The sequence below is a fragment of the Eubalaena glacialis genome, chromosome 13 (assembly GCF_028564815.1).
Source record: "Eubalaena glacialis isolate mEubGla1 chromosome 13, mEubGla1.1.hap2.+ XY, whole genome shotgun sequence".
Taxonomy (NCBI): Eukaryota; Metazoa; Chordata; class Mammalia; order Artiodactyla; family Balaenidae; genus Eubalaena; species Eubalaena glacialis.
Genome location: NC_083728.1, coordinates 29801676 through 29824977, shown reverse-complemented (window position 1 = coordinate 29824977; position 23302 = coordinate 29801676). Strand labels below are relative to the sequence as shown.

The following is a 23302-nucleotide window of genomic DNA, read 5'->3' as shown; positions in this document are numbered from 1 at the left end:
AGAGCCCATGCGCCCTGGAGCCTGTGCGCCACAACTAGGGGGAGAAAACCCGCACCCCGCAACTAGAGAGAAGCCTGTACGCCGCAACGAAAGATCCTGCATGCCTTAAGGAAGATCCCACGTGCCACAACTAAAGACCCGATGCAGCCAAAAAAAAAAAAGAAAAAACATAATGGGGAAGAGCCAGACTGCTTGGGCTCTGCCATGGGGCATTAGGGAAATGACTTAACTTCTCTGTGCCTTGGTTTACTCATCTGTAAAACAGGGATAATAAGAGTTCCTACCTCACATGGTGGTTGCGGGATTAAATGAGTTAATAACTGTAAAGTACTTGGCATATTACTCACCACAGCAGGCATTAGCTATTATTACTGCTAATAATTTTGCATAGTCAGTGCCAATACGTAATGTGTTGATATTAACTCAGTGGCTAGAAGTTGGGCTCTGAAGCTGGCAGCTAGAGTTTGAGTCTCAGCAACGTCACTCATTAGTTGTGTGACCCCATAAAAGTTACACCACTTCTCTGTGCCTTGTCTATAAAACAAGGTCAGTACTATTATTTACCTGGAGTTGTAAGGTATAAAGGGGTTAATCAAGTGCCGACACACAGTAAGCACTAACTATGAATGTTATGTTGCCATCATTATATAACTGTCATTAATATTATTAATATTCTTATGGAGGGGACATAAAGAAACTAACATTTATTGAGAACCTACTATATACTAGCACGAGACATGAATCATCTGGCAGGGTTATTCTAGGACAAGCATTAGCTTCCACATTTGGTAGAGGAGGAAAGTGGGGCCCCGAGAGGGTGACCTGCTTGTCCAAGATCTCACAGGTGGTGAGGGGTGACCAGACCCCACTGTGCAATATTTAGGGCAGGAAGACCCAACGCTTAGTGAAGGCCTGCCATGTGCCGAGCACCCTAGCCCCTTAAATCCCCACACTAACCCTAGAGGGGGTATTATTGTCCCCATTGTGCCAATAATCAGCCTGAGTCTCAGAGAGGTGAGTGGTTTGTTCCCACAGCTACAAAGTGGCAGAGCCAGGATTCAAACTTGGTTTTCTGCGGGAATTCTGCTCAAGCAGGTATTTGGGTTGCCTTACCCTGACTCCCTCTGAGCCAGGGGAAACAGTCTTTGTGTCTATAAAACCCAAGAGAGGACCAAACGCTGAAGTCGCTTCCAAGCCCTGGGGCCCACATGATCTTCTCCCAGGCTCGTGGGCATAGGGACAAACTCACAGAGACAAGGACACTCAACACCCAGAGGGGCCGTTGTTACCCAGAAATCTTTATTACAAAAATATTTTGCAAGCCAAAAAGTTTAAGTTGCAACTATATACAAAATAGGGCCTGTTTCCTTCCCCGCGGTTTGAAAATAAACTCCCGAAACCATGCTCCTTCCATACTGTTGTTTCGACTGCTTCCTTTTCCTGGGGTTCGGTTCACAAGGTATGGGAATCTCCAGGCTGCCGGGCTGAAGCTAAACTACGTGACTTCCTTGGCCTCATTCCTTACTCCCCTTCCAAAATTCAAAATAAAATAAAATTAGAATGGCACCAAGAAAACATTTTTCAAAAATTCTGTGTGTGTGCGTGTGTGTGCTCACATGCGTGTGCTCTCTCTGGGCAGAAGAGAAGGAGACCAAGGTTTACAAGCCAACCTTTTGGAATCTGGAAATAGCTCGAGCCAGGTGGCTGGGCCACTGTGCTCCTAGATGCCACAGAGAAACTCTGGCTTGTGGGGCCAGAGCTGCCCACATGGCCTGTTGGCTCAGCCAGTTCCTGCATGCCATCATGTAAAACAGATCACCATCCCCCAGAGAGCTGGGTCTGCCCTCGGCTCCCGGAGTTCCACCTGGAGGACCTGCTGATGGGCAGGATGGCTCAGCTTCTGGCTCTGACAGCCTGAGCCAGGAATCCCTTGGGCATCAAATGGCTGGACCCAGGGGGCAGTGAAGATTCGCATCTCAGCTCTGAGAGCTGATCAGTTACACGTGAAGACCGAATAAACAGAGCTTGCAACACCTGCTTGCCCTGGGCCCAGCCAGGCCCCCACACTGAATTGGAGGGGTGCGGGGTCTGAGGATAACAGGGTCACGGCCTCTGCCCAACCTCTTGAGACAGAGGGACAGAAGGTGGGTCATTCCTGGCTTCACAGCTGCCCAGTCCTCCTGGCTGTCTTTGATTTATTCCAGTTTGATCTCGACAGGGTTTGGGAGCAGAAATGGAAGATTCCACCTTCAGAGATGAGCTCAGAGAGCTGGAATGGGGAAAACAGCCAGGCACAGCTTCCTACCCTGCACTGCCCTAAAGTGCTTGTGAGCGATGGAGGGGAGGGATGGCATCTTTCCTCTCCCCTCTTTACAGGTGAGCAGACTGAGGCGTTAGGTCTTGGCCAGATGGAGAAGGAGGCAGCCTGGAGAAGCACGGGCAGGTTCAGACTTAGCACACTGGGTGCTCGGAAGGCAGAAGTACCAGCCTCGTGGAGAGAAGGCTAAGTGTCTCCATGGAGCAGCCAACCTGGAACCTTCTTCCCCACCCTCAAGCCTCTGGGACTGGGAGGGACTCAGTTTCCGCTGTAAGAGAATCCCTCCAGAACAACCGACCGTTCAACCTTAGACTGCACAAGACCCAACCACGCACTTCAACACATGACAAAGAGCCAGGATAACACTGCTGTTGTTTTAAGAAAAATACAGAACAAAACACCACAGATCAAATTTTCTAACACCTCAGTTTCAAGATTGCACATTTCACATTTCTCAATAATTTACAGGCGTCCACAGCGAGAGGTTGTGAGTTAGTGCTTGCTGAAGGAAGCGAGCTCAGGTATGGAAGGGAGAGGTGGGGCCACATGGAGTATCACCGTCGGAGGTCCTCCAGGTCTCGAGGGCCGTGAAGAAGAGGGGCGTTTTGTCCCTCAGTCCTTGGTGGTGGAGGAGCTCCTCAGACGGTCCTCTCCTCCCCGGGGCTTGTGGCTGGTCAGTGCAGGGAGGGGAGGCCAGGACTGCTGGCAGCCACGGCACCAAGTCTCGGGATGCGCGTCCAGCTTCTTCTCCATGGATGGGCAGTTCGATCTAAAGGGAAAACTTTCCCCAAAGCCCCAGGTGGGTGGTGCTGGGAGGAGGAGGTGGGTTTTCTCCCTCCTCACTCTGGAAGATCGGGCTGCAGAGTGTCAAGGAGGCAGTCAGTGGTCTCCAAGACCATGACAAAGACCCACAGTTGATGGACAGAGGCATGAGAGTTCTTGCACCCCTGATGGTGGCTCTGGCCAGTTCCCAGGTCGGTTCCCTGCCTAGTCTGGCAACACCAGCCTCCATGTGTGGCCACATGGAGGGGCCATGGCTGCCCTGGAAATGCTGGAGAGCCGGCTGGGTTGGGGAGACAAGAGCTACCCTCACTGTTGGGTCCTGTTCCACCCTGGCCCTCCAGGAACTGGGCTGGCTGTCCTCATCAAGGCTGCCCGCAATGGGGCAGGAAGGCTCATGGGGACAGACCCTAGAGATGGCCACGGCCCTGTTCACTTCCTCTGGACCTGGACACTGGCGTATTCCGAGTAGGATGGCTCAGGCTTGGGGGCTGGCTGCTTGGGGTTCCGGTTGAGGTGGACCATGTCCAGGTCGGCGTAGGTGAGGGTGTCCTCGGACACAGGTGGTGGGCGGGCCTGAATGCTGGCATACTCCGTGTGGTTGTTGGGTTTGTCGGCCTTGGGGGTGGACTTCTTCCCCTTGGGCAGGTTCAGGTCTGCATATGTGATGTCGTTGTTGTCCTGGATCTAAATGAGATGGAGAGAAGGTCATTCTGGAGCTCCCAGCCACTCACGCACCCTCAGTACCAAGTCTGGTTGCTTCTGTCTCTTCTTGGCCTCCACTGGCTCAGCCCTAGTTCATGCCCCCTCTTCTCCGGCCAAGGTCACCTGTCTCCAGCCTTGCCCTTCCAATCAGCCTCCTCCTCACACGGCCTGAAGGGTCTTCCTAACCATCAGTGAAGTCGCCTCACGTCCCTGCTTCAATGTCACCCCCTCCTGCAGTTCTCGCCTGCCTTTCCCGATGCTCTTTCCTCTGCCTAGAGTGTCCAGCCCTCCTTCTTCTTGTAATGAAACCCAATCCACCCTGTCAATTTCATCCTAAGACCCTCCTCTCAGCTGGGTCCAGAGCTCCGTCTCTGTGCTTCCTCAGTCTGTGCTTCTGCATCACAGCACCCACCACCTAGGGCTGTCTGTGCCTGTTTGGAGGTCTGAGAAGATGCTGACCCCCTAGTGGATGCAGACATTCACTTATTCACTCATTTATTCAAGAAAAATTCACTAGGCATCTGTTATGATGCAGAAACCAAGGCTGGCACAGAAGAAGCCCCATGGATGTTAAATGAACGAGTGAATGAGTGGTGGATGGATAAATGGATGGCAACAGTTTCAGCCCCGCTCCTGGTGAAGCTGGGGACTAGGGGACAGAAGACAGGGGTGTGTGAGAATGAGGCCAGCAGTGAACAGGAGGTAAATGTTCTGTAGGCAGAAGTCGGAGTGTGAATCCTGGTTCTGCTCTCTCTGGCTGAGGGACTGGGCAGTTCACTTAGCCTCTCTGGGCCTTGGTTTCCCTATCTGTAAAGTGGGTCTAATAATAGTATCTATTGCCAGGGTCACTGGGAGGATCCAATGATATGGTCCAGGTAAAGCTCTTAGGACGGAGCCTGGCTCATGCCAAGTGCACATATGTTCAGCACGTGTCAGCTGTCATCTGCCACCTGGCAAACCTGAACCTCTCCCACATGCTCATCTTATTACCCACAACTGCCACCTTGAAATTACCCATCATGAATGACATACTTTGCTCCTTCTGTGCCTGGCACCTGCGCTGTAGAAGTGGAGGGGAGCTACCAACACCCATGATCCTACCTGATGCACAAAAATAACCTCAGTCCCCAACAGCTGACAGGTGCCCTGCTCTCACGTGGATCACCCGATTTAGGCCCTATCACAACCCTGCTTGGTAGGAATTATTTACTCTATTTTACGGTGAAGAATCTGAGAGCCAGAGAAGTTAAATAATTGGGTCAAAGTCACACAGCTAGAAAACAGCCAAGGTCTGCTGGCCTCTAAAGCTGTGGTCCGACGGCCCACAGCACTGGGAGTCCTAGTCACAGGGCTGCAAGCTCCACAAGAGCCTTGCTCACTGCCCAGGGCCTGGCACATAGTAGGTGCTCAGGAAGTCCCAACTGACTGTGAATTCTGTACAAGTTTCAGTGCTCTTTTCGCCATCATTCTTTCCCTGCAAAGTTCCAGAAAGAACTTTGACTTTGAAAGTCCCAGAAAGTAAAATGACGGGGGAGAAGGAAATGGTCTTGGATTTCTAATCACCACCTGAGCTCATGCCCAGGACCCGCTGGAGGCAGGAAGGCGGGGTGGGGCTGTGCTGGGTCAGGAGAGTTTTGGCCTAGAAGCACCGTGCCTCTCACCAACCCTGACTCTCTTCAACAGACTACAGATACGACGATGACAACTGCCAGGGAAATGTCAAGGACAGCTGCCATGTTCTCATTCCAGGTTCAGGGTAGGGCCTGTCTCCTTACAAGGCTCAGAGGAGCCCTCTGCCTCCAAGGTCTGACAGCGTCAGCCGGTGCAGACAGGGCCAGAGTTCTCGGAAACAGGCCAGCCATGGTGCCTTGAAATCCTCTCAGTGATGCTGGAGCGAAAGTGCCAGCTCAAGGGAGCGTGCCCTTGCATGAGGTCATTAATGACATGGGGTCTTCCCATCAGCAAAGGCAGCGCAGTGCTGCGTGTTACCCCGTGTGAGAGGCACAGGGCTGCAAGGGTGCTCCTGGTGGAAGGACTGGCTGGGCACGTGCACGGAGGCTGGATGGCGTGATGAACACTAAGCCCGACTCCAGGGCACCGTTTAGACAGAACACATGGTGGACGGTGCCCTTCTAAGCTGTGCAGTGTTTGGCACTGAGTCAGACAGGCAGGGACAGACTCTCGGTGGTATGATTTCCTTGCATCGACAGGAGTTGCAGATCCTGTTCTAAATTAAGACTCCTTCACCAGGGTGGGCGGGTGCCAGGGGTGGAGGATCCTTGCTTTCCTGAGTCCCCCCTCCCGCTGCTCCAGCTGGGAGAGTCTGTCCCAGCCTGTTCCTGTTTCCCAGGAAGGGCATCTCACCAAGCACCATACCTGGGTTGTTTCTCTAGTGTTCTTCTCGGGCTCATGCAACCTAAAATGGAAAGAGACGCACAGATAAAAATACCCTCACTATCTCCAGTGCTCATGCAAATGGATAAGAATAACATTTAAGTTCCACTTCCTATATGGGTGGAGGACATGGATGAGCGATTCCCAACAGAAACACAACTGCTTATCACATGTTTGGACCAAAGGGCTTTTCAGCAATGCACTACCTTTTTTTGTTTAACCTACTTTATCATCAAGGTTTTAAAAATTATAATACTTGGTGCTGGAGAAGGTGCAGTGAAACTGGCAGGTTCACACACTGCTGGTGGGAGGGGCCGACCGGCACAACGTTTTCTGGAAGCCGCTTGGCAAAGTCAAGAGCTTGGAAGTTGTCCTCATCTTTTGACTCATAATCGCACACTTGGCCGGGTTGGGGGGGATTCAAAATATAGAAAAAGCTTTATGCACAGAGGCATTTACCACAGAACGAGATGGGGGAGGAAGGTTTACACCTCACAGCTCCACCAACTAGGACTGGTTAAGGAAATTAGGATAAATTTGTAGATAAAGACTTAAAAGGTTTATAAGGAAGTTTTTTTTTTTTTAAGTACAAATGATTACATTAAAATGGTAAGTATAAAAGCAAAATTCTGTGGAATGATTTCAATTATGAAAAATGTGTGGATAACACTGGAAGGAAACATAGTAAAATGCTAACAGCAGGGGTCTTTGGGTGGTATTTTTTCTTCTTTTTAGTTTCCCATGTTTTCCCAATGTTCTATATTATACACATCTAAGTCACCATTAAGAAAGGAAAAGAGAAGGACCAAGTGTTCTGGTTAATCAAAGAAGCTCTTCAAGCACTTGATTCTGTAACTGGAGGCTGTGGCTTGGCTCACTGCAGGGTCACAGTCAAGGTGGTGAGCAAACCAGAGCCACTAGTTCTGCAGGAGTTGTGTTAATTCTCAAGCTGGCCAGTCTGGGGATGTTAGCCTGGATCATGTCAGAAATGAGCAATGGGGCTTGGCAGTGGGGTTATTAATGGATTTGGCATGAGCGCTTGGCTCAGAAAGCAGTTCTGGGGCAGGACGGGCCCCACGTGGCCACAGCAACGGCCCTCCAGGAGCAGGGACATCGTCTGGAGAGGACCATCACTCACTCAGCTCTATCCATACCCCTCCTGCTTCCAACGGGTCTGGCTTCCCACTGCCTTTGGTTCAAGTCCAATGCCTCGCCCTGCTCGTAAGCCCTGTGCAGTCTGTCACTGGCTGACCTCCCTAGGGGTCATTCACTCCCTCGCCCTCATTCACCCACTTACTCACTCACCCAATATTTCTCAAGGGCTACTTGATGAGGCCCACTTTACATGTCAACAACAGCCTTGAAGAACCCCCTCAACCACTTTTCCTCTTGGTTAACCTTTGTTCATCCTTCAAGACTCAACTACGTTGTCACTTCCTTGGGAAGGCTCTGACAGTGCTGGGCTGGCTGGGCTGCCCCTCTGTGACAATTTCAAACTTCTTGCATATTTTCCCATCTGGTTTGTGTGTCTGGCTGTCTGCCATGCTTCTTCACCACATAGGTATGGGTGCTCAAAACTGACTTGGAATGAATGACAATCAGGCTGCCCCAGGGCCTTTGCACACCCATTCCTCCTTGCCTCTTCATCTGATTCACTCCTTCTCTTCCCTCAGGGCTGTTTCAAATAGTTCTTTCTCAGGGAAACCTTCACTGAATCCCAAACTCCATTCTCAGAACACTGGGACTCCTCTCTCAGAGCAATTATTACAGACCAGAAGCAGTTATCCATTTTTTCATGTCTGTCTCTCCTCCGGTCCCTCCTGTCTCAGTGAATGGCATTGCTGTTACTCATCCCTGTGCTCGGCTAAGGAAGTGGGAATCACCCCTGATTCTCCTCCCTCCTCCTTTAAAACCTGTGTCTAATCCGCTGCAAGGTTTGTCGACTCTGCCTCCAAAGTACATATCGAACCCCTCCACTCCGTCATCACCACCATCCAGGTTTTAAATTTCTGAGGAGCCTCTGGCGTCTCTGCTCTATTCCTGCCCTGCCTGCACTCCACTCCCCACATGTAAAATGCATCTGCGATGTCATATCATTTTTCTGCTTAAAACCCTCAACTCCTTCCCATCACGCAGTGAAATCCATCTCTGAGTCCTGACTGCCTGGCCTGCGTGATGTGTCCCCACCAAATGCTCTAGTCCTCTGTCTCCGCCCTCGATCACTCAGCTCTGGCCCCTTTGCCTCCTCCACGGTCTGTGAACACGTCCAACTGCTCCTGCCTCGGGGTCTTGGCACTGGCCATTCCCTCTGCCTGGTCCACTCTTGCCCCCGATATTCCCATGGCTAGAGCCTTCTCGCCCCTCAGCTGTCTCCTAAATGTCCCCTCCTTAGATGGCCTTCCCTGACCGCCGACCGCACACCCACCCCCTGCCCCCACAACCTCTGCTCTGCGCCTGACTTTGTATTATTTAGTCAGTGCCTGCAGCACGTCGTGTATTAACCTCCTAGCTTGTTTGGTAACTTGCCTCCCTGTGGACCACGAGCTCCATGTGGGCAGGGACTAGGCCCGTGTCATTCACCACCGGAGCCCTGACACCTAGTAATGGGCCGGTGCACCATTAGCATGCCATAGATGTTTGTTGAATGAATGACTGAATGAATGAACATCTCTCCCATGGGATCAAAAGTGCCACGAGACCAGGGCTAGTGTCTTTTTTGCTACTCTTTGCAATCCCCCAGCTTAAGGCCTGGCGCTCAATCCAGATGAATAAATGAAAGAGTCAGGGAAGCCTTAAATATTCCAAGAATAAATTCAGTGAATGTCTGACAAGTGAACAAATGGCCAACCGAATGAACCCCAGTGCCCAATTAAGGGAACAGAGCCACATTTTTCTCTCATCTGAGCTGGGGAAGATTACAACGTTCTCCTGTATGTTCCTAACCTAGGGAGTTAGAAATAGCCAGTCCCCCCACTGGCCCTGCAACCTGATGGGCCCTTTGAGCTCAAAGTGGCGGCATTGCCCCCTCCCCTGCCCCGCCCCCTCCCGGGGTGCTGGGCTGTTACTCATGCCAATGTCCTCTGGAAAGCGTCTGACCCCAGTCAGCCTAGCTGAAGCTGCCGGCTGCATGGGAAAGCGCCATTACCGCTCACTAGCTAACGCTTTGGCTTAGAGAGATGAAAGGGAGCAAGTGATCTCACGGCTCCCTCGGTAGGCTCATGCTGGAAAAATAAAAAACAGGCAGAAAACGGCTGGCTTCTCTGGGGAAGAAGAAACAGGCAGCAAGAGGCACTGGATCAGTGATGAAAAGCCTCAGCTTCAGCGTCAGAGAAATCTGGGTTGACTCGTGGTTCAGCACTTACTAACTGTGGGACCTTGGGAAGGTCACACGACTTCTCTGAGCCTCAGTTTCCTCAACCACAACATAGGGACAATAATAAGCTTCTAGAGCAGGGGTTCTCAAAGTCCAGCTCGGAAGCAGCAGCATCAGTGCCACGTGAGAACTTGTTAGAAATACAAATTCCGCATCAGAAACTCAGGGGGTGGGGCCAGTAATCTGCATTTTAACAAGTCCTCCAGGGAATTCTGCTACACACTCAAGTTTGAGAACCTCTGTTGAATTAAACTGGGACAATAGGAAATCATAGGATTTTTGCAATAATTAAATCATCAATGGGCTAATATAGGTAAAATCATAGATCTGTGCCTGGAACACAGTGAATGCTCAATAAATGTTAGCCGCTGATGCTGTTGTCATTATTATTATTGACACACCCCTTTTCTTCCAGAAATGTATTGTCTAACTGAGGAGATGACATGTAAAAAATAGTGACAACAATAAAAACAAAACAAAAAAGAGAGATCCTTCCGTATTTGGGGCTGTGAAGCCACTGACAGGGAGAGTTCTAGGGATTCAGGAAGTTAGAGATCGGGGATTGCTGTGGTGGTTTGGGATGGCATTTGCTCATTCATTTATTCAACAAACCATTACTGAGCACCTATTCCATTCCGGGCATGGTGCCAAGTTCAGCAGCAATTAGCAGTGAACGTGAGGGAAGTAATCCCTGCCTTCAAGAGGGGTGGGTTATACTATGGGGACAAGTGCAGAGACAACTTGGACACACTGGGGTGTCCATCCAGGGGCATCAGAAGAGCTCCCAGGAGGGGCCTCTGTCCCTGGAGGAGGTAACACCCTTGCTGAGCCCAGAAGGAAGAGCAAGAGGTAACCAGGTAAAAGGAGGGGCGCCTACACTAGCTTCCACGTGGTACAACTCCAGGGGGCGCTGTTCAGAGCCTGCCGTGACTGCCGCCCCCTGAAGTTGTGCAGACCCTGGGTGGCTCAGGAGCAGGGGTGGGGAGCACATCTCAGGGAGAGAGGCCAGTGCACAGGGCGAGGAGAGCGAGGATGCAGCGTGAGGGAGGAGGTGAAGGGGGGCAGCGTTGGCTGAGCCACGGAATGTGAGCTCCAGGAGTGGCTGGAAGTAAAACTGTCCAACGCAGCAGGGCTGGGCCACGAGGGGCTTGAGGGCCTCAGGAGAGCATCTGGACTACCTCGAGGGCCACAGGGAGCCACTGAGGGGTTTTAGGCAAAGGATGGAAGCTGAGCCTTTCCCTTGAGAAAGAGTGTACTTGGGTGGGAAGTGTGACAGGTGAAGGCCCGGCAACAGGAAGCACGTTTCCCTGGGGGCAGTGAGGAGCCTGGTTTTGCTGGAGTGGTGGCTCTGCTTGTTCAGGGATGGGGAAGCCGGGAGGCTGGCCAGGGCTCAGAGCAGGAAGCCACCTGTGGAGGTCAGAGCAGAAAGCAAGGCTCTCTCCCAAGGGCACCACAGACTCCCGCTGTGGGGCAGGAGGGACACATAATGTTTCTCAGGGTCCTTCAGACAGGTCAGATGCTCTTGCTGTGTGCAACCGCAGTGCCTAGTATTTCCCCCCTACATCTGTGGTCCCCAACACAGGACACAGCACCCCTATGCCCCCAACCTTGGTATTGTCCTTGACCCTACAATCCATCAGCAAGTTCTCTTGGCTCTACCTCCGAAATATATCCGGAATCTGACCATTTCTAAGCCCATCCCATCACCCTGGTCTAGGCCACCACCATCTGCTTGGACTACTGCAGCAGCCTCTTCTCTGGCCTCTCTGCCTCCACCCTCACCTCCTTTAGCTTGGTCCACACAGAGTGTTCAGGGTGATACTTTTAAAACAAAGTCAGATCATCTCCCTCCTAAGCCTCCTTATCCAACTGGGAGTAAAACCCTGAGTCCTAACAGCTACAGGCCCTAGACCCCTGGCTTCCCCTCCAGATCCTCAGTTCTGCTTTGCAATTCTGAAATCCACAAAGCTCTAAAAATATCAAAAGATTTGCAAAACCCATTTGGTGGCAAAACCTGTCCCGAACCAACATGAAGCTATTTATAGTTTGTATTTATCGTCCTTGGTGTGGACGTTCATGTTTCCATGCAGGTACATTCACGTGGTAGATGATGGGGTGCTGCCTCTACTCTGCTGGGGTGAATGTCGGGGGCCTTCCCCAAAGCTGCAAAGTCTGGATTAGTCACCCATCTGCTGCATGGGCCACAGCTAAGGTACGTGGGCCTGCACCTCCTGACATCATCCCTTCCTGTCCCTTCACTCCTCTGCTCCAACTGCTGGCCTCCCCCATCCTCCCAGCACTGCCCACCTCGGGCCTTTGCCTCGCCTGCTCTCTCGCCCAGCATGTGTCCCCTCACAGGTCCCCAGCTCCAGGTCCCTGCTCATATGTCCTCTTCAGAGGAGGCCCTGCCCCTGCCCTCCCTGCCCCCCAGTCTCCATCCCCTTGCTGTGTTTGATTCGTCACCACCTGACAGGACATTATACTGTTTTGCCTCCAGGCTTACTGCCTGCTTCTCTCACTGGCATCTGAGCCTCATGAAGGCCCAGACTGATTCTTGTTCACTGCTGTATCCTGAGTGCTCCGAACAGAGCTGGTGCACAGTAGAGACTCAGCAAAAATCACCGATAATGTGAATCAACAAACTAATGTACCATCTGTGATGTAATGTCATCGGCTTAGCTTCTGACCAGGTCACGGGCTTCAGGAGGGCACAGATGCTTCTATCCTACTCATGCCGGCATTGCCAGGGCCATCTGTGCCAAAGCACTCAATGAATATTTAGTGAATGAAGGAAAGAGCAAAGTATACAATTTGGATTCGGGGGCAGAATGTGCAGGAGGTTTCTGCCACAGCCCAAATGGGATTTGATAAGGGTCTCACTGTCTGTGGACAGCAAGCAAGAAATCAGTGCCTCTGTGTGCAGAAATCCCCTCAAATCCCCTCATTTGAGATAGTAATTAAAGATGGACCTGGTGAGAAGAGCTTACAAAGGAAAGAAATAGAACGGTTGACTGGCGCAGGAGTGAGGGTCGGTGGGTGTGCATTATGCTTTGCAGTTTTGGGGGCAAACAACAAAATAACTACAAAAGCACCCTAGCGCAGTGATGTACTTACCGTGTAGAAGAAGTGGAGCCCTTCGCTGAAAGAGAGAAGAAACAAAAGCCAGTTATTTAACCTAGAAACACACTTTTCTCATGTAACTTTGTGTGTGTGTGTGTGTGTGTGTAGAGGGGGAGACAGAGGTTTACCTCCAAGGATGTTGGGAGGAATTACTGAAATCATCTCTAAACCACAGGAAACCCCATGTCCACCCCACTGGGGTGGGCAGCCCATTATCTTCCATGGAGGAAGGCCAGTGAGCTGGGCCTTCCTGCTTTCCCATCTCTGGGAATTGCCAAAGGTCAGATCCCAAAGCAGCCTTCAGCCTGGGAGGGGTCACCTGCCCTACCTCTGTCTGAGCCTCACTTCCATGCATCACACACCTTACCAGAGACCCTTCCGCAAGCCTGGGTCCCCATCAGGGCCCTTCACTGCTGGAGAACAGGTTTTAGCAGGTCTGCTAGGTAGGGGGGTAAGTGTGAATCCCACTTCTGCCACCAACTCACTTGCTGTGTGACCCTCTGTGGGTCATTTCCCCTCTCTGAGCTTGGATTTCAGTGCTCTAACTCACAGGGTTGGGCTGGACATTCATTTTCATCTCACCACTTTCCAAAAAAGGATCTTGGGAGGAAAGAAAGGGTCCATCTGGCTCAGAGATTTTAAGCCTGTGATATGGGGCATCCCACAGAAAAGCCACTAGGGCTCAGCCACCATTTGACTCTCATTTTGCTGTAAAATTGTAATTAAAAAGCAACTCGCACAGGCAAATGTGCTCTGCACCACATTTTAACAGGCTGGAGGCTGCCACAATGCAAGAATTCTCACTGCCAGATTAACGCTTGGTGCCTGGGCAGGTACTGGATTTTTAGGTGAGTGGCACCAGTTAGATGCTGCAGCTCAGCATCTAACATTTGAATGGAGGCTGATGGGTTGCCAAGTGCTGGGTCATGAGTCATCTCAGGGAGTCCAGTGACGGGACCAATCATCTCCATTTTACACCAAGGACACTGGATGACTCCCTAAGGTCACACAACTGGTAAGTGATAGAGTTGAAATTAGGATATTTCACTGTGAGTATGAGGTAGAGGATGGCAGATACCTCCAGGGACCAATGAGGGCGAAGGGGTGTCTCATTAAGATGGAGGTGAAATGCAGAGTGGTCTCAAACGTAGTCCCTGGAGACCCACTGTCCAGGTGTGAATCCTGGCCTCAGCACTCACCAGTTGTGAGACCCTGAGCAAGTTTTATAACTTTCCCATGCCTCAGTTTCCTCATCTGTAAAGTGGGGTTAGGTCTGTGAACAGTGCCTGGCACATCAGAAGATCTGACTGAGGGCCAGTTGTCACTGTCTCTAGAGCCTATGTGTGAGAGCTGGGCTCTGCACACAAGCAGACGCACCACTCAGGGCTGGGTGGCCTTCACCAGCATCTGCAGTTCCCTAACCCCCCTCCCCCCTCCGGAACACTGGGTCACTGATGCCCAGGCCCATGGTAATGAGCTCACACGTGCCGGAGCCTGACGTGGTGGCCAGGGATGAGGCTCCAAAGGGGACTGGGACACTAGTGGACACCGTGAACACTCCATCCAAGGGCTGGCTTGTCACTCTTGGTGGGCAACAGACCCTGCTTCCCCACCTGAGGAGGAGTCCTTCCTGTGCGGGGGCTCCAGGAATGTCAGGGAAACCACCCTGTAGATCATCTGGCAGAACCTCTTCTGGATTCCAGAGATGCGGGCCCTGACGCCAGCGCTCCTGGACGGGAGCTGGAGGCTCAGGCAGTGTCTCAGAGCTGAGTCCCTCCAGCCAGCCCAGCGGGGAGGGAAACTTGGGGGCCAGAGGAAAGGGGGTGCAGGAGGGGTGCGTGGCTGATGCACAACATGCCTGTTGAGCTCTGCCTGGAGGTCTGGGCGCAGAAGCACAGCTCAGGGCCACACTTTGCACTGTATAAGCTGTGGCACGTGGTGGGTCACAACCAGCATTTTTAAAAGAATATAGTACAAAATATGACAAAAAGGAAAATATCAGAGTTCCAATTTTATAGATGGGGTGTGTGTGCATTGGGTTGAGACATGAAATGTATTTCTATCACTTGTAGCCAAAAAAGTTTCAGAAACACTGGCTTAAAATAGTCTCCTTCAAGAGTGGGAAGGAGAACATGTATCTTTTTAGGTCTGAGAATGTGTCAGAGCTGCTGTTTCACATGAGCTTATTTGTTTCATAACTATCCTCCAAGGCAGGCACTGCCACACCCATTTTACAGGTGAGGAAATGGAGGCTCGTGGAGGCCAAATTGTTTAGAGCATAAAACAAGGGTCTGGAACCCTAGTTTGTCTGACTCCAAAGTCAGAGGTCTGGCCACAGCAACAACTACACACACACACACACACACACACACACACACACACACGTGCTTGCCCACGCACGCGCATGAGCATGCAAACAAGGGGACAATGTCCTGGATTTGAACTTATACCCTCCTGCTGCAGTCAAAGGCCACACATCTTGCCACAGTGAAGGGAGCTTTCCAGGGAGGTGGCTCATGTTTCCAGGCTCATGTACAATACTGACGACAGGAGTTAACATTTACTGAGCACTTGCTGTGTGCTGGGTATCTTACTAACATTGTACCCACAGTCAGCCATTTAATCCTCCCAACGGCCTCAGAAGTAAGTTGTGGTATTATCCCCACTCCCTTCTATCCTCCTGCCAGGGTGCTGGGCATGTAACCTGGACAGGTAAGGGGAAAGCAGAAGTCTGCCCGGGGCTCCTGGGAAACACTGTTTCCTCCCTGAGGCCCTCTTGCCACCCTGGCATCTCCCTGCTTCCCACCTTGGTAGTGGTCCCGTGAGGATGTGAGGCCTGGAGCAGTGATGGCTGCGGGGGTGCTGACCCACTCAGATTCCACCCTGGTGAAGGGCCCACACAGCCATGGCACTGTTACCTTTGGACTTCTTGTTACCGGGAGTAACTGGACATCTGTATGGCTTAAACTGTGTGAGGCCTCCCCCTCTGGGAAGGACAGCCCAGGGGCAAACTCATGAGGAGGAATTGAGGAAAGCACCCACCTTTCTTCTGTCTGATTCGGAGGAGGTAGAGGGCAGCGATCAGCAGGGCCACCAGCAGGGCACACACTACGCCCACCACGATAAAGATACTGTTCCAGTTGTCAGCCTTGTCTAGGACAACACAAAATAGAGGCTTCTTGTAGGAAAATTTAAAACAAAAAAAAGGAAAACCCACTGCCCCTATTCACCACGAGGCAGGCTTCATTAACTGAAAACATCTGGCTCAGACATTTCAGGCCACATGGGCACGTCCATGGGTCTGCACACACCTCTCCTCATGGGTTACCCACCGGCAGTGCAAAAACCGTGCCGAGGTAACAGGGGGGAAACGCTGCCGTCAGCCTCGGAGAGGCCCAGCTGCAGGGCATGGGCGGGAATCTCCCTCCCGAGGAACAGACATATGTTCCTCCTCATCTGAGTGAGCCGTGGAGCAGCCACACAGGGGCGCAGGCCTGCCCGGAACTCCTAATCGTAGCTGGGGCATCACACAGCGCAGGGGGCAGGGGTGGCGAGGAGTGGCGGACATGCGTCTGGACATGCAGAGCCCCGCGGCTGTGCCCTGGTCCGTGCCCAGGGCCTGGGCCTAGGAGCGCTGAACCCAGGACATGGGACACGGAGACAGGGCAGGGGTGGCGCCGGGCACAGGCAGGGGATCCCACATGAGGGCACAGTGGGAGGCCAGGAGCAGGTCTCAGACACGTGGGTTCCAATCAATGCCCTTTGTTGTGTGACCTTGAGCAGGTCATTTAAACCCCCCTCACACACTGGCTTATGTTATTGAGGCCAATAGTAATCTCTACCTCATTGGATAGCTCTGAGGATTACCTAACTAAACCAGCTCGCACATCAACCAGCTAACTCACTCTTTCATCCTTTCTAAAAGTATTTCTTGAATGTCTACTGCATACCCAGCCCTGAAGTTACAATGCTGCGACAGCTATGGTCCCAGCAGCTGAGACTCAAAGCGGGGGGGGGTCACCAGGGTCACCTCCCTCAACATTGCCAGGGGCAGGCGGAGCAGCCCAGAGACGGGCACTGACTTGTCTAAGCTCCCCAGCAAGACTGTGACAGGCAGAGTAGATCCACACAACCTGTCTCCAAGGGCAGGGCTCATCCTGTGAAAACCAGCCATTGGTGGCACCAAAGGGCACCGTGACAGGCCCCAAGGCTTCTTTAGAGCTGTTCTCTTGAAGGATGCACGAAGGAAGGAAATGGACTCTATTCTAATCCATTCAAAGGGTCGCTACGTACAAGCGTACAGGTGATGGAACATTCCACAGTGGTACCAAAACGCCAACTAGGTGCTGCCGTTTTGAAGAAAGAAGGGAGACACATCGACAACAGGTTGGATGGGGGCTGACACCTTTCACTCTCCCAGAAGGGTGGCAGCGTCACCATCACCTTAAATGGGCCTAGAAATGTTTCCTGGGAATCGTCCCACAGAAATAGCTGCTCATGTAACAGAATATGTACAAGGACATTTAGTGCAGCATTGATTTTACTTGAGATAAGCTGCAGACACCCTGAAGCTCCCATCCCTACTCCCAGCGGGGCACCCTTGCGATGGCAGCCAGGGAGACAAGGCCCAGGTAAGAAAGAGCAAGCCGGAGGGAGGTGGGCGGACATGGAATGGTGAACACAATTACTGTTAGTGAAAGAAAGCAAGAGGCAGGACACTATGGACAGGACGATCTCTCTCCTTCCCTACTTTCTTTCTTTCATGGATATTTATGTCAAAAGATCTATAAAGAATATACCAAACTCTAACAAGTGGTCACTCTTGGGGGTGTGGGGTTTGGGGGTGGGAACTCACTCTAAAGTTCTATTTTACATCTATTCAATTCTAGATTGTTCTATAAAAAGCATGAATTACTACCTTTAATATTAAAAAAAAGATAAAGAACTGGGTCAGTTGGAGTGGAGGCCTCACCCAGAGGTTCGTCTGCATCCTGGTTCTTCTGGGGAGCAGAGGCCTCCAGCGTATGGTTTTTGGTGACCGCCGGCTGTCCGTCATGCTCCACCTGGCAGGTGAGCAGCACAGCCTCCCTGTGGGCAGATGAGTTCACCAGGAGCCAGCTCGTCCAGTTAAAGGTCCCGTCCTTGTTCTCTATGAGGGTCGAGGTCATGTCTATTCGGGACACATTTCCATTCTCCAACCAGGTCAGCTGTAGGCGCTGGGGGTAGAACTTGTTCACCTGGCAGGTGACATTCACCTGGTTCCCCGCCGTGGGGTGTTGGGTAATCGTCAAGGTAGGCGGAACTGAAACAGCATAGGCAGAAGCTCTGACCTTATGGAACCAGCAGGTCACAGGAGAGGGGCTGGATAACAGCTTCCAGCACAGCAAGGGAGTCACCAGAGGACAGAGTCAGGCATGCAGCAGGTGCTCAAACACCGAGGGTCTCTTTGCATATAAATGAAATCATAAGCACACTGCAGGGCACACAGTAGGTGCTCAAGGACTGGGTTCCTATTAGGTTAATAATGTGTGTCATCTACAAGCACAGCCCCTGGCATGCAGTTGGAATATAATAACTGCAGCAAAATATATGAAATCACCAAGCACATAGGGGCCTGGCTTATAGTAGGAGCTCAGTAGTTGGAGAAACAATTGATAAAGTAAAGGAAACTACTTAGCACAGTGCTTGGCACATGATGGGTGTCCACCTGGCAGCTGCCATTAAAACAGTAGTTAGTGACCAGCTCCTCTAGGAGCCTGGTGATTGGGCAGGACTGTCAGGAAGTAGATTCCAGGCAATTTGAAGCCTGGAGCAAAAAGCAGGGAGGAGGAACAGGCTGGGGCCTTGAGGGTAGGTGCAGGCTTAGGCTGGCATGAGGGGCATCTACCTCGGATGGTCTCAGACAAGTTGGCTGTCCCACGAAGAGGAGGGTCTCCCTTCAGGGTGATGTGGGTCACCTCGCAGATGACCTGGGAGCGAACATCCCCCTGGGCCAGCACCACCTTGGTTGTGCTGGAAATGCTGTAGGAAACGTTGTTTCCCTCTGGTTCCACGTTGGTCTGGGAGGCTGAGAGCTCATTGCCATTTTTGAACCATTTCAGGGAGATGTTTCTGGGGGAGAACCCGTGGGATTTGCAGGTGAAGCTCACTGTCTGCTCAGGTGTGACCCTCACTGCAGGGCCTGATACCACAGGAGGAGAGGGTTTGGCTACAAAAGGAACATTTATAAATGATGAACATGATTGTAATTATCATCCCTAATGATAAAAATGTGACACAGTTAAGAACCACCACACATATTATTTTTTAAATTCTTCAAATAGTTCTGGGAGGGCAGTGTCATCATGCTCATCTGACAGAGGAGACACACAGGTTCCCAGAGGTGACTCTGAGTCAGGGGCAGGGCTGACATCGAATTCCAGGCCTGAGTTCAAAGTCCACCTTCTTACATCTGCCAGGTGATTTCCCACCAGTTTGGGCAAAGGAACAAAAGTACTGATTGGTCTTACTCTCCTGTTAACTGTTCCTAGCTGGGCTCCCCCTGGAAAACTTAGGTAAATTTGGAGAAGTGTTTACAGAAGTAAATGCAGGGGAAGCAGGGTCATAGCGGGACCACATGAAAGCTGAACCAGGCTGGCCATCCAACGAGAGGTGTGGCCATGGCACCTCCCAGCTCCTCGTCTGTGAAAGGGGACAGCATTACCCTTCCTGGGCTGCAGTGAGGGTTAAATCAGGCAGTGGGAGCATTTTTGCTATGAGTAAAACACAAGATGATTCACAAAATTAAACAAACACAGATCTCTCTTTAACCCAGACTGTATTTATATCCAGAGCTGTCCCTTCAGGTATCTATGAATTTACTGCATAGTTTTCATTCTTTCCACAAATATTCCAGTAGGATCAATGTGCCAATCCTTGAATTTGAAAGGAAGGGAGCAAAGGAATGTTTTTCTGAATCTGGGTTCTTCTCCTGGGTCAGTTTTAGGTTGAAACAAAGATCACTGAGTGCTAAGAAACCAAAGGTGGTTAATTTCTTAATCATTATTAAATCAGAAGAGACATAGACATAGGCCTATGAAGCAGCAGAAGCACCTCTTGTGTCCTGAAAATGTACACAAATCAGCAAATCAAAAGTGAGGGAAGTTTATCCCTGTAGAAGGGCCCTCTAGGGTGTCTCCAAATTGTTCGTTATTACGTAACACCTCCTGTAAAAGTTGGCAGACGGCAACTATTATAAATATTTGCATTTGTAAATATTTAACTTGCTTCCTAAAACTCATCAAACATTTTGAGGACATAGTAAGGAGGTGTTACTTGAATAAATCAAGTCATAAAAACACCAGCATCCTGGATGTAACTAAAGGGAGCAGATACTGTGATCAGTTAGCACTTATAGAGAGTTTTTGGGAGCCTGATGCTGGGCTGATCCCTCTAGGAACCTCAGCTCTCTCATTCCCCACATCAGTCCTGAGAGGGAGGCTCGAGAGTGGCCCCATTTATGGGATGAGGCTCAGGGAGGATGCAGCTGGCCAAGGGCACCCAGCGAGGAAAGGTCAGAGCTCATCTCACTGCACACAGGACTGAATGATTTTAGGGTCTCTGATCTTTATTCTTAAACCTCAGTGTCTGATTCTAGACAAAGTGGATAAAGCACCACCTGGTAAGATAAGTGAGGATGTATGTAAAACACAGAGCCTGGCATATAGTTGCTTAATCAATAACACAATAACATCTTAATCATAAGATCTAGTCATTTCTAGGTCTGAAACTATGTATTTATTCTCTAAGTAAGAAAGCAAAACAAAAGTATTATGGAAAAAGCAAGAAAAGTCTCAAACCTTGTTCCCTGCAGTTGCCATGAAAAATCCACATGAATAAAGGAGTAGGAAACCACCAAATTATGATTCTCTCCCTCTTTTTAAAAATAATCCCCTCAGGGAAAAATTTAGGGGAACTGGCTTTCAAAACACACAAGGGATCATAGGCATTTTCCTGCAGGTCAGCCCTTTACAGATGCTAGAAGCATTTTGAAAGGAGGGAACACAGACTTGGTCAGTGTCACTGTGGTGTACTGAGGCAGGAGGGCTCTGGGCTGAGTAGGGAGTGTCTGCAGGGATTCTAGCACCTGTTTACACACACACACGTGTTTAAAATATGGGAAAGTTTCCCCAGAGGTGAAGCTCGGGTCTGAACAGGGTGATCTGAGTGGGCAGGAAGCCCCTCTCAGCCCAGACGAGCTCACTGGGGAGGTGTCTCTGCCTCTCCACTCAGGCTGACTTCTTTGGGCCTCCTAAGAGCTGTCACCGTCACGGGCTATTCTGAAGCACCTACACCCGGAAGAACTGTTCTTACAACTCAGGCACCACGGGGGACCCACCTTTGTCAGGGAAAAACCACAGCCTTCCCTCTGTGACCTCAGAGGACATGTAGATCAGGGCTCCTCTATCCTGGCTGGGCACCAGCATCCTCTGCAGGAGTTAAAACACTCACCTGCCCAGGCCCACATCTGGCCAATTAAATCAGAATTTCTAGGGTGGGGACAGGGTCTGGGGAGCTCTTCACTGTCTCCCAGGTGATTCCAATGAGCAGCTGAGGTTGAAAGGCACCCAGCCCCACCCCAACCCCAGTTGTACTTAGTCCTGGAGGGAAAGTGACCCATCTGAGGTCCTCTGGCTCCGGCACATCAGAGCTCACGTTGGTGGAACATGTTCCGGGTGCCAGGCTCTGCTCTAAGCTCTTGACATGTATCCTTCATTCAGTCCCTGCAGCAGCTCTGTAAGGGCAGTGCTGTCACTGATGGACGAGGACCCCAAGCCCCAATGTGAGGAGGGACTCGTCAGAGGTCCCAGAGCCGGGATGGGGCAGAGCTGGGATGGAGGCCCAGGCAGGGGGTGCTCGGCCCAGGCTCTCCACCTCTGTGCACTGAGCTCAGTGACACCCAGCCCACTCCATCCAGGGCTTCCTAGATCCTCTCCAGTCATCACAGACTCCTGAAAGGCAGCGTGATTACCACCATTGCACAGATGGGGAAACTGAGGACTAGACGGAACTGAGACGTGCCCAAGATCACACAGCCTGGGAGGCCAGCACCATCACTCCCTGAGGGGCTGTCCTGTTACCAGGTCATTGTACCCTCAGGACATCATGCAAAGGCTGTGTGATTATCCTCCTTCTACACGTGAGGAAATGGGGCCCAGTACAGGGAACTGGGTCACAGCCTTGAAAAAACACCTCGACTGGGGGGCCCCTACTCTGTGCTGGTGATTTAGACAGAGCACCTCAAATCCTTCCAACTATCCTGAAAGGAGAACATGATGATCACCATTTTACAGATGAGAAAACTGAGGCTGAGAGAAATGAAGGGACTGTCTCCTCACCGCCCCCCACTGTGTCCCAGAAGTTATTTCCTGTCGCCTCCAAGCTTTCATGTCCATCAGCAGCAAGCGCCCCACCTTCACAAGCCCCCACACTGACCACCACCCTCCCCTTTTTTCCCTCTGAGATTCTTGACTTCAAGCAACTACAGGGAGGAGTGGCTTCTGAGTGCCCAGGCCTGGGGACCCTGTAGCTACAAGGGAAGACATGGGCTCCTGACACCTGAGTCTAGAATATGAACTCTTGCTCATCCGGGGCCCCCAGCACCCGCTAGGGAACACCTCCCCCTCCTCATCCTCAGTCTGCAGAGCCAGGAATGGGCGTGCATGGTGCTGCTGGGATTGCACTGGTCCCTCTTTGCTCTGTCCATTCTACCCTTCCCTGAGCTGCTCCCACATGAGGCCTAGTGAAGGAGCAATATCACAACAATGGTGGAAAAAAGATTCCTGGTGCTTTTAAGTGTGTCTTTTAGGAACATGTTCAGGACATCATGAGACACTGTAGTATCTGTCTGATCTGGTTGTAAAGGTAGTCCTGCCTCTCACACAGGACTTTTCCTCATAGTTATTACTGAAGAACAGAACAATACAGGATTTTATAGGAGAGGGTTGAAGCTTTCTCTACACTTTGACCAGCACAGCGGGGTGTGCAGAGAGCAGGGTGTGAGTCAGGGTGCTGGGGGTTCAGTCTTGGCTCCCCTACCTGCTCACCAGCCACGTCCCTTTCTGAGCCTCAGTGTCCTTATCTGTAGAAGGGAAAACAGACAGCCCTTCCTTCTGAGCACTGGTTATAGGGAGAAAAGGCCATGAGGGAGATTCAGCGTCTGTCAGGCTGCTGTTCCCTGGCCCCCTCCCCTCGCTCCCTTCTCATCCAGGGAATCATCTGGGCAGGCGGCCTGGGGAGGAGGATGAGCAGCCTCCTGGCAGGCAGCTGGTCTGAGTGGTGGAGGAGCCACTTACTAGCTGTGATTGGCTGAGCAAGGGAACCACCATCTGGGAAGTTTAGTAATAGCTGCAAAGTCAGGATAAAGGCACCTTCCCTATGTCCAGGGGTAATGGGGAGATTCGATTGCTACCACATCTAGGAGGGAAATCTGTCAATATCCACACAAATTAAAATACACATAGTCCATGATCTAGCAATGCCACTTCCAGCGGGCATCTCCCACTTGAGTAGAGTGATGCAGGACAAGATTATCCACTGCAGTGCTGTTCTAATATCCTAAGTTTGGGAACAAC

The 23302-nt window shown here is 51.2% G+C and overlaps 1 protein-coding gene across 3 annotated transcripts in view; it reads right to left on the bottom strand.

Annotated features, from left to right (window-relative positions):
• Positions 1-2672: 2672 nt before the first annotated feature.
• Positions 2673-23302, bottom strand: part of LOC133102887 (tyrosine-protein phosphatase non-receptor type substrate 1-like) — a 41438-nt gene continuing 20808 nt past the window's right edge. For all 3 annotated transcript variants that reach the window (XM_061207996.1, XM_061207994.1, XM_061207995.1), the window contains exons 4-9: positions 18577-18897; positions 17662-17991; positions 15732-15842; positions 12684-12708; positions 6179-6218; positions 2673-3784 (exon numbers count right to left, since the gene is read on the bottom strand). In XM_061207996.1, the coding sequence (XP_061063979.1) occupies positions 3530-3784; positions 6179-6218; positions 12684-12708; positions 15732-15842; positions 17662-17991; positions 18577-18897 (1082 nt within the window). In that variant the 3' untranslated portion in view covers positions 2673-3529. The remainder of the gene's footprint in view (positions 3785-6178; positions 6219-12683; positions 12709-15731; positions 15843-17661; positions 17992-18576; positions 18898-23302) is intronic.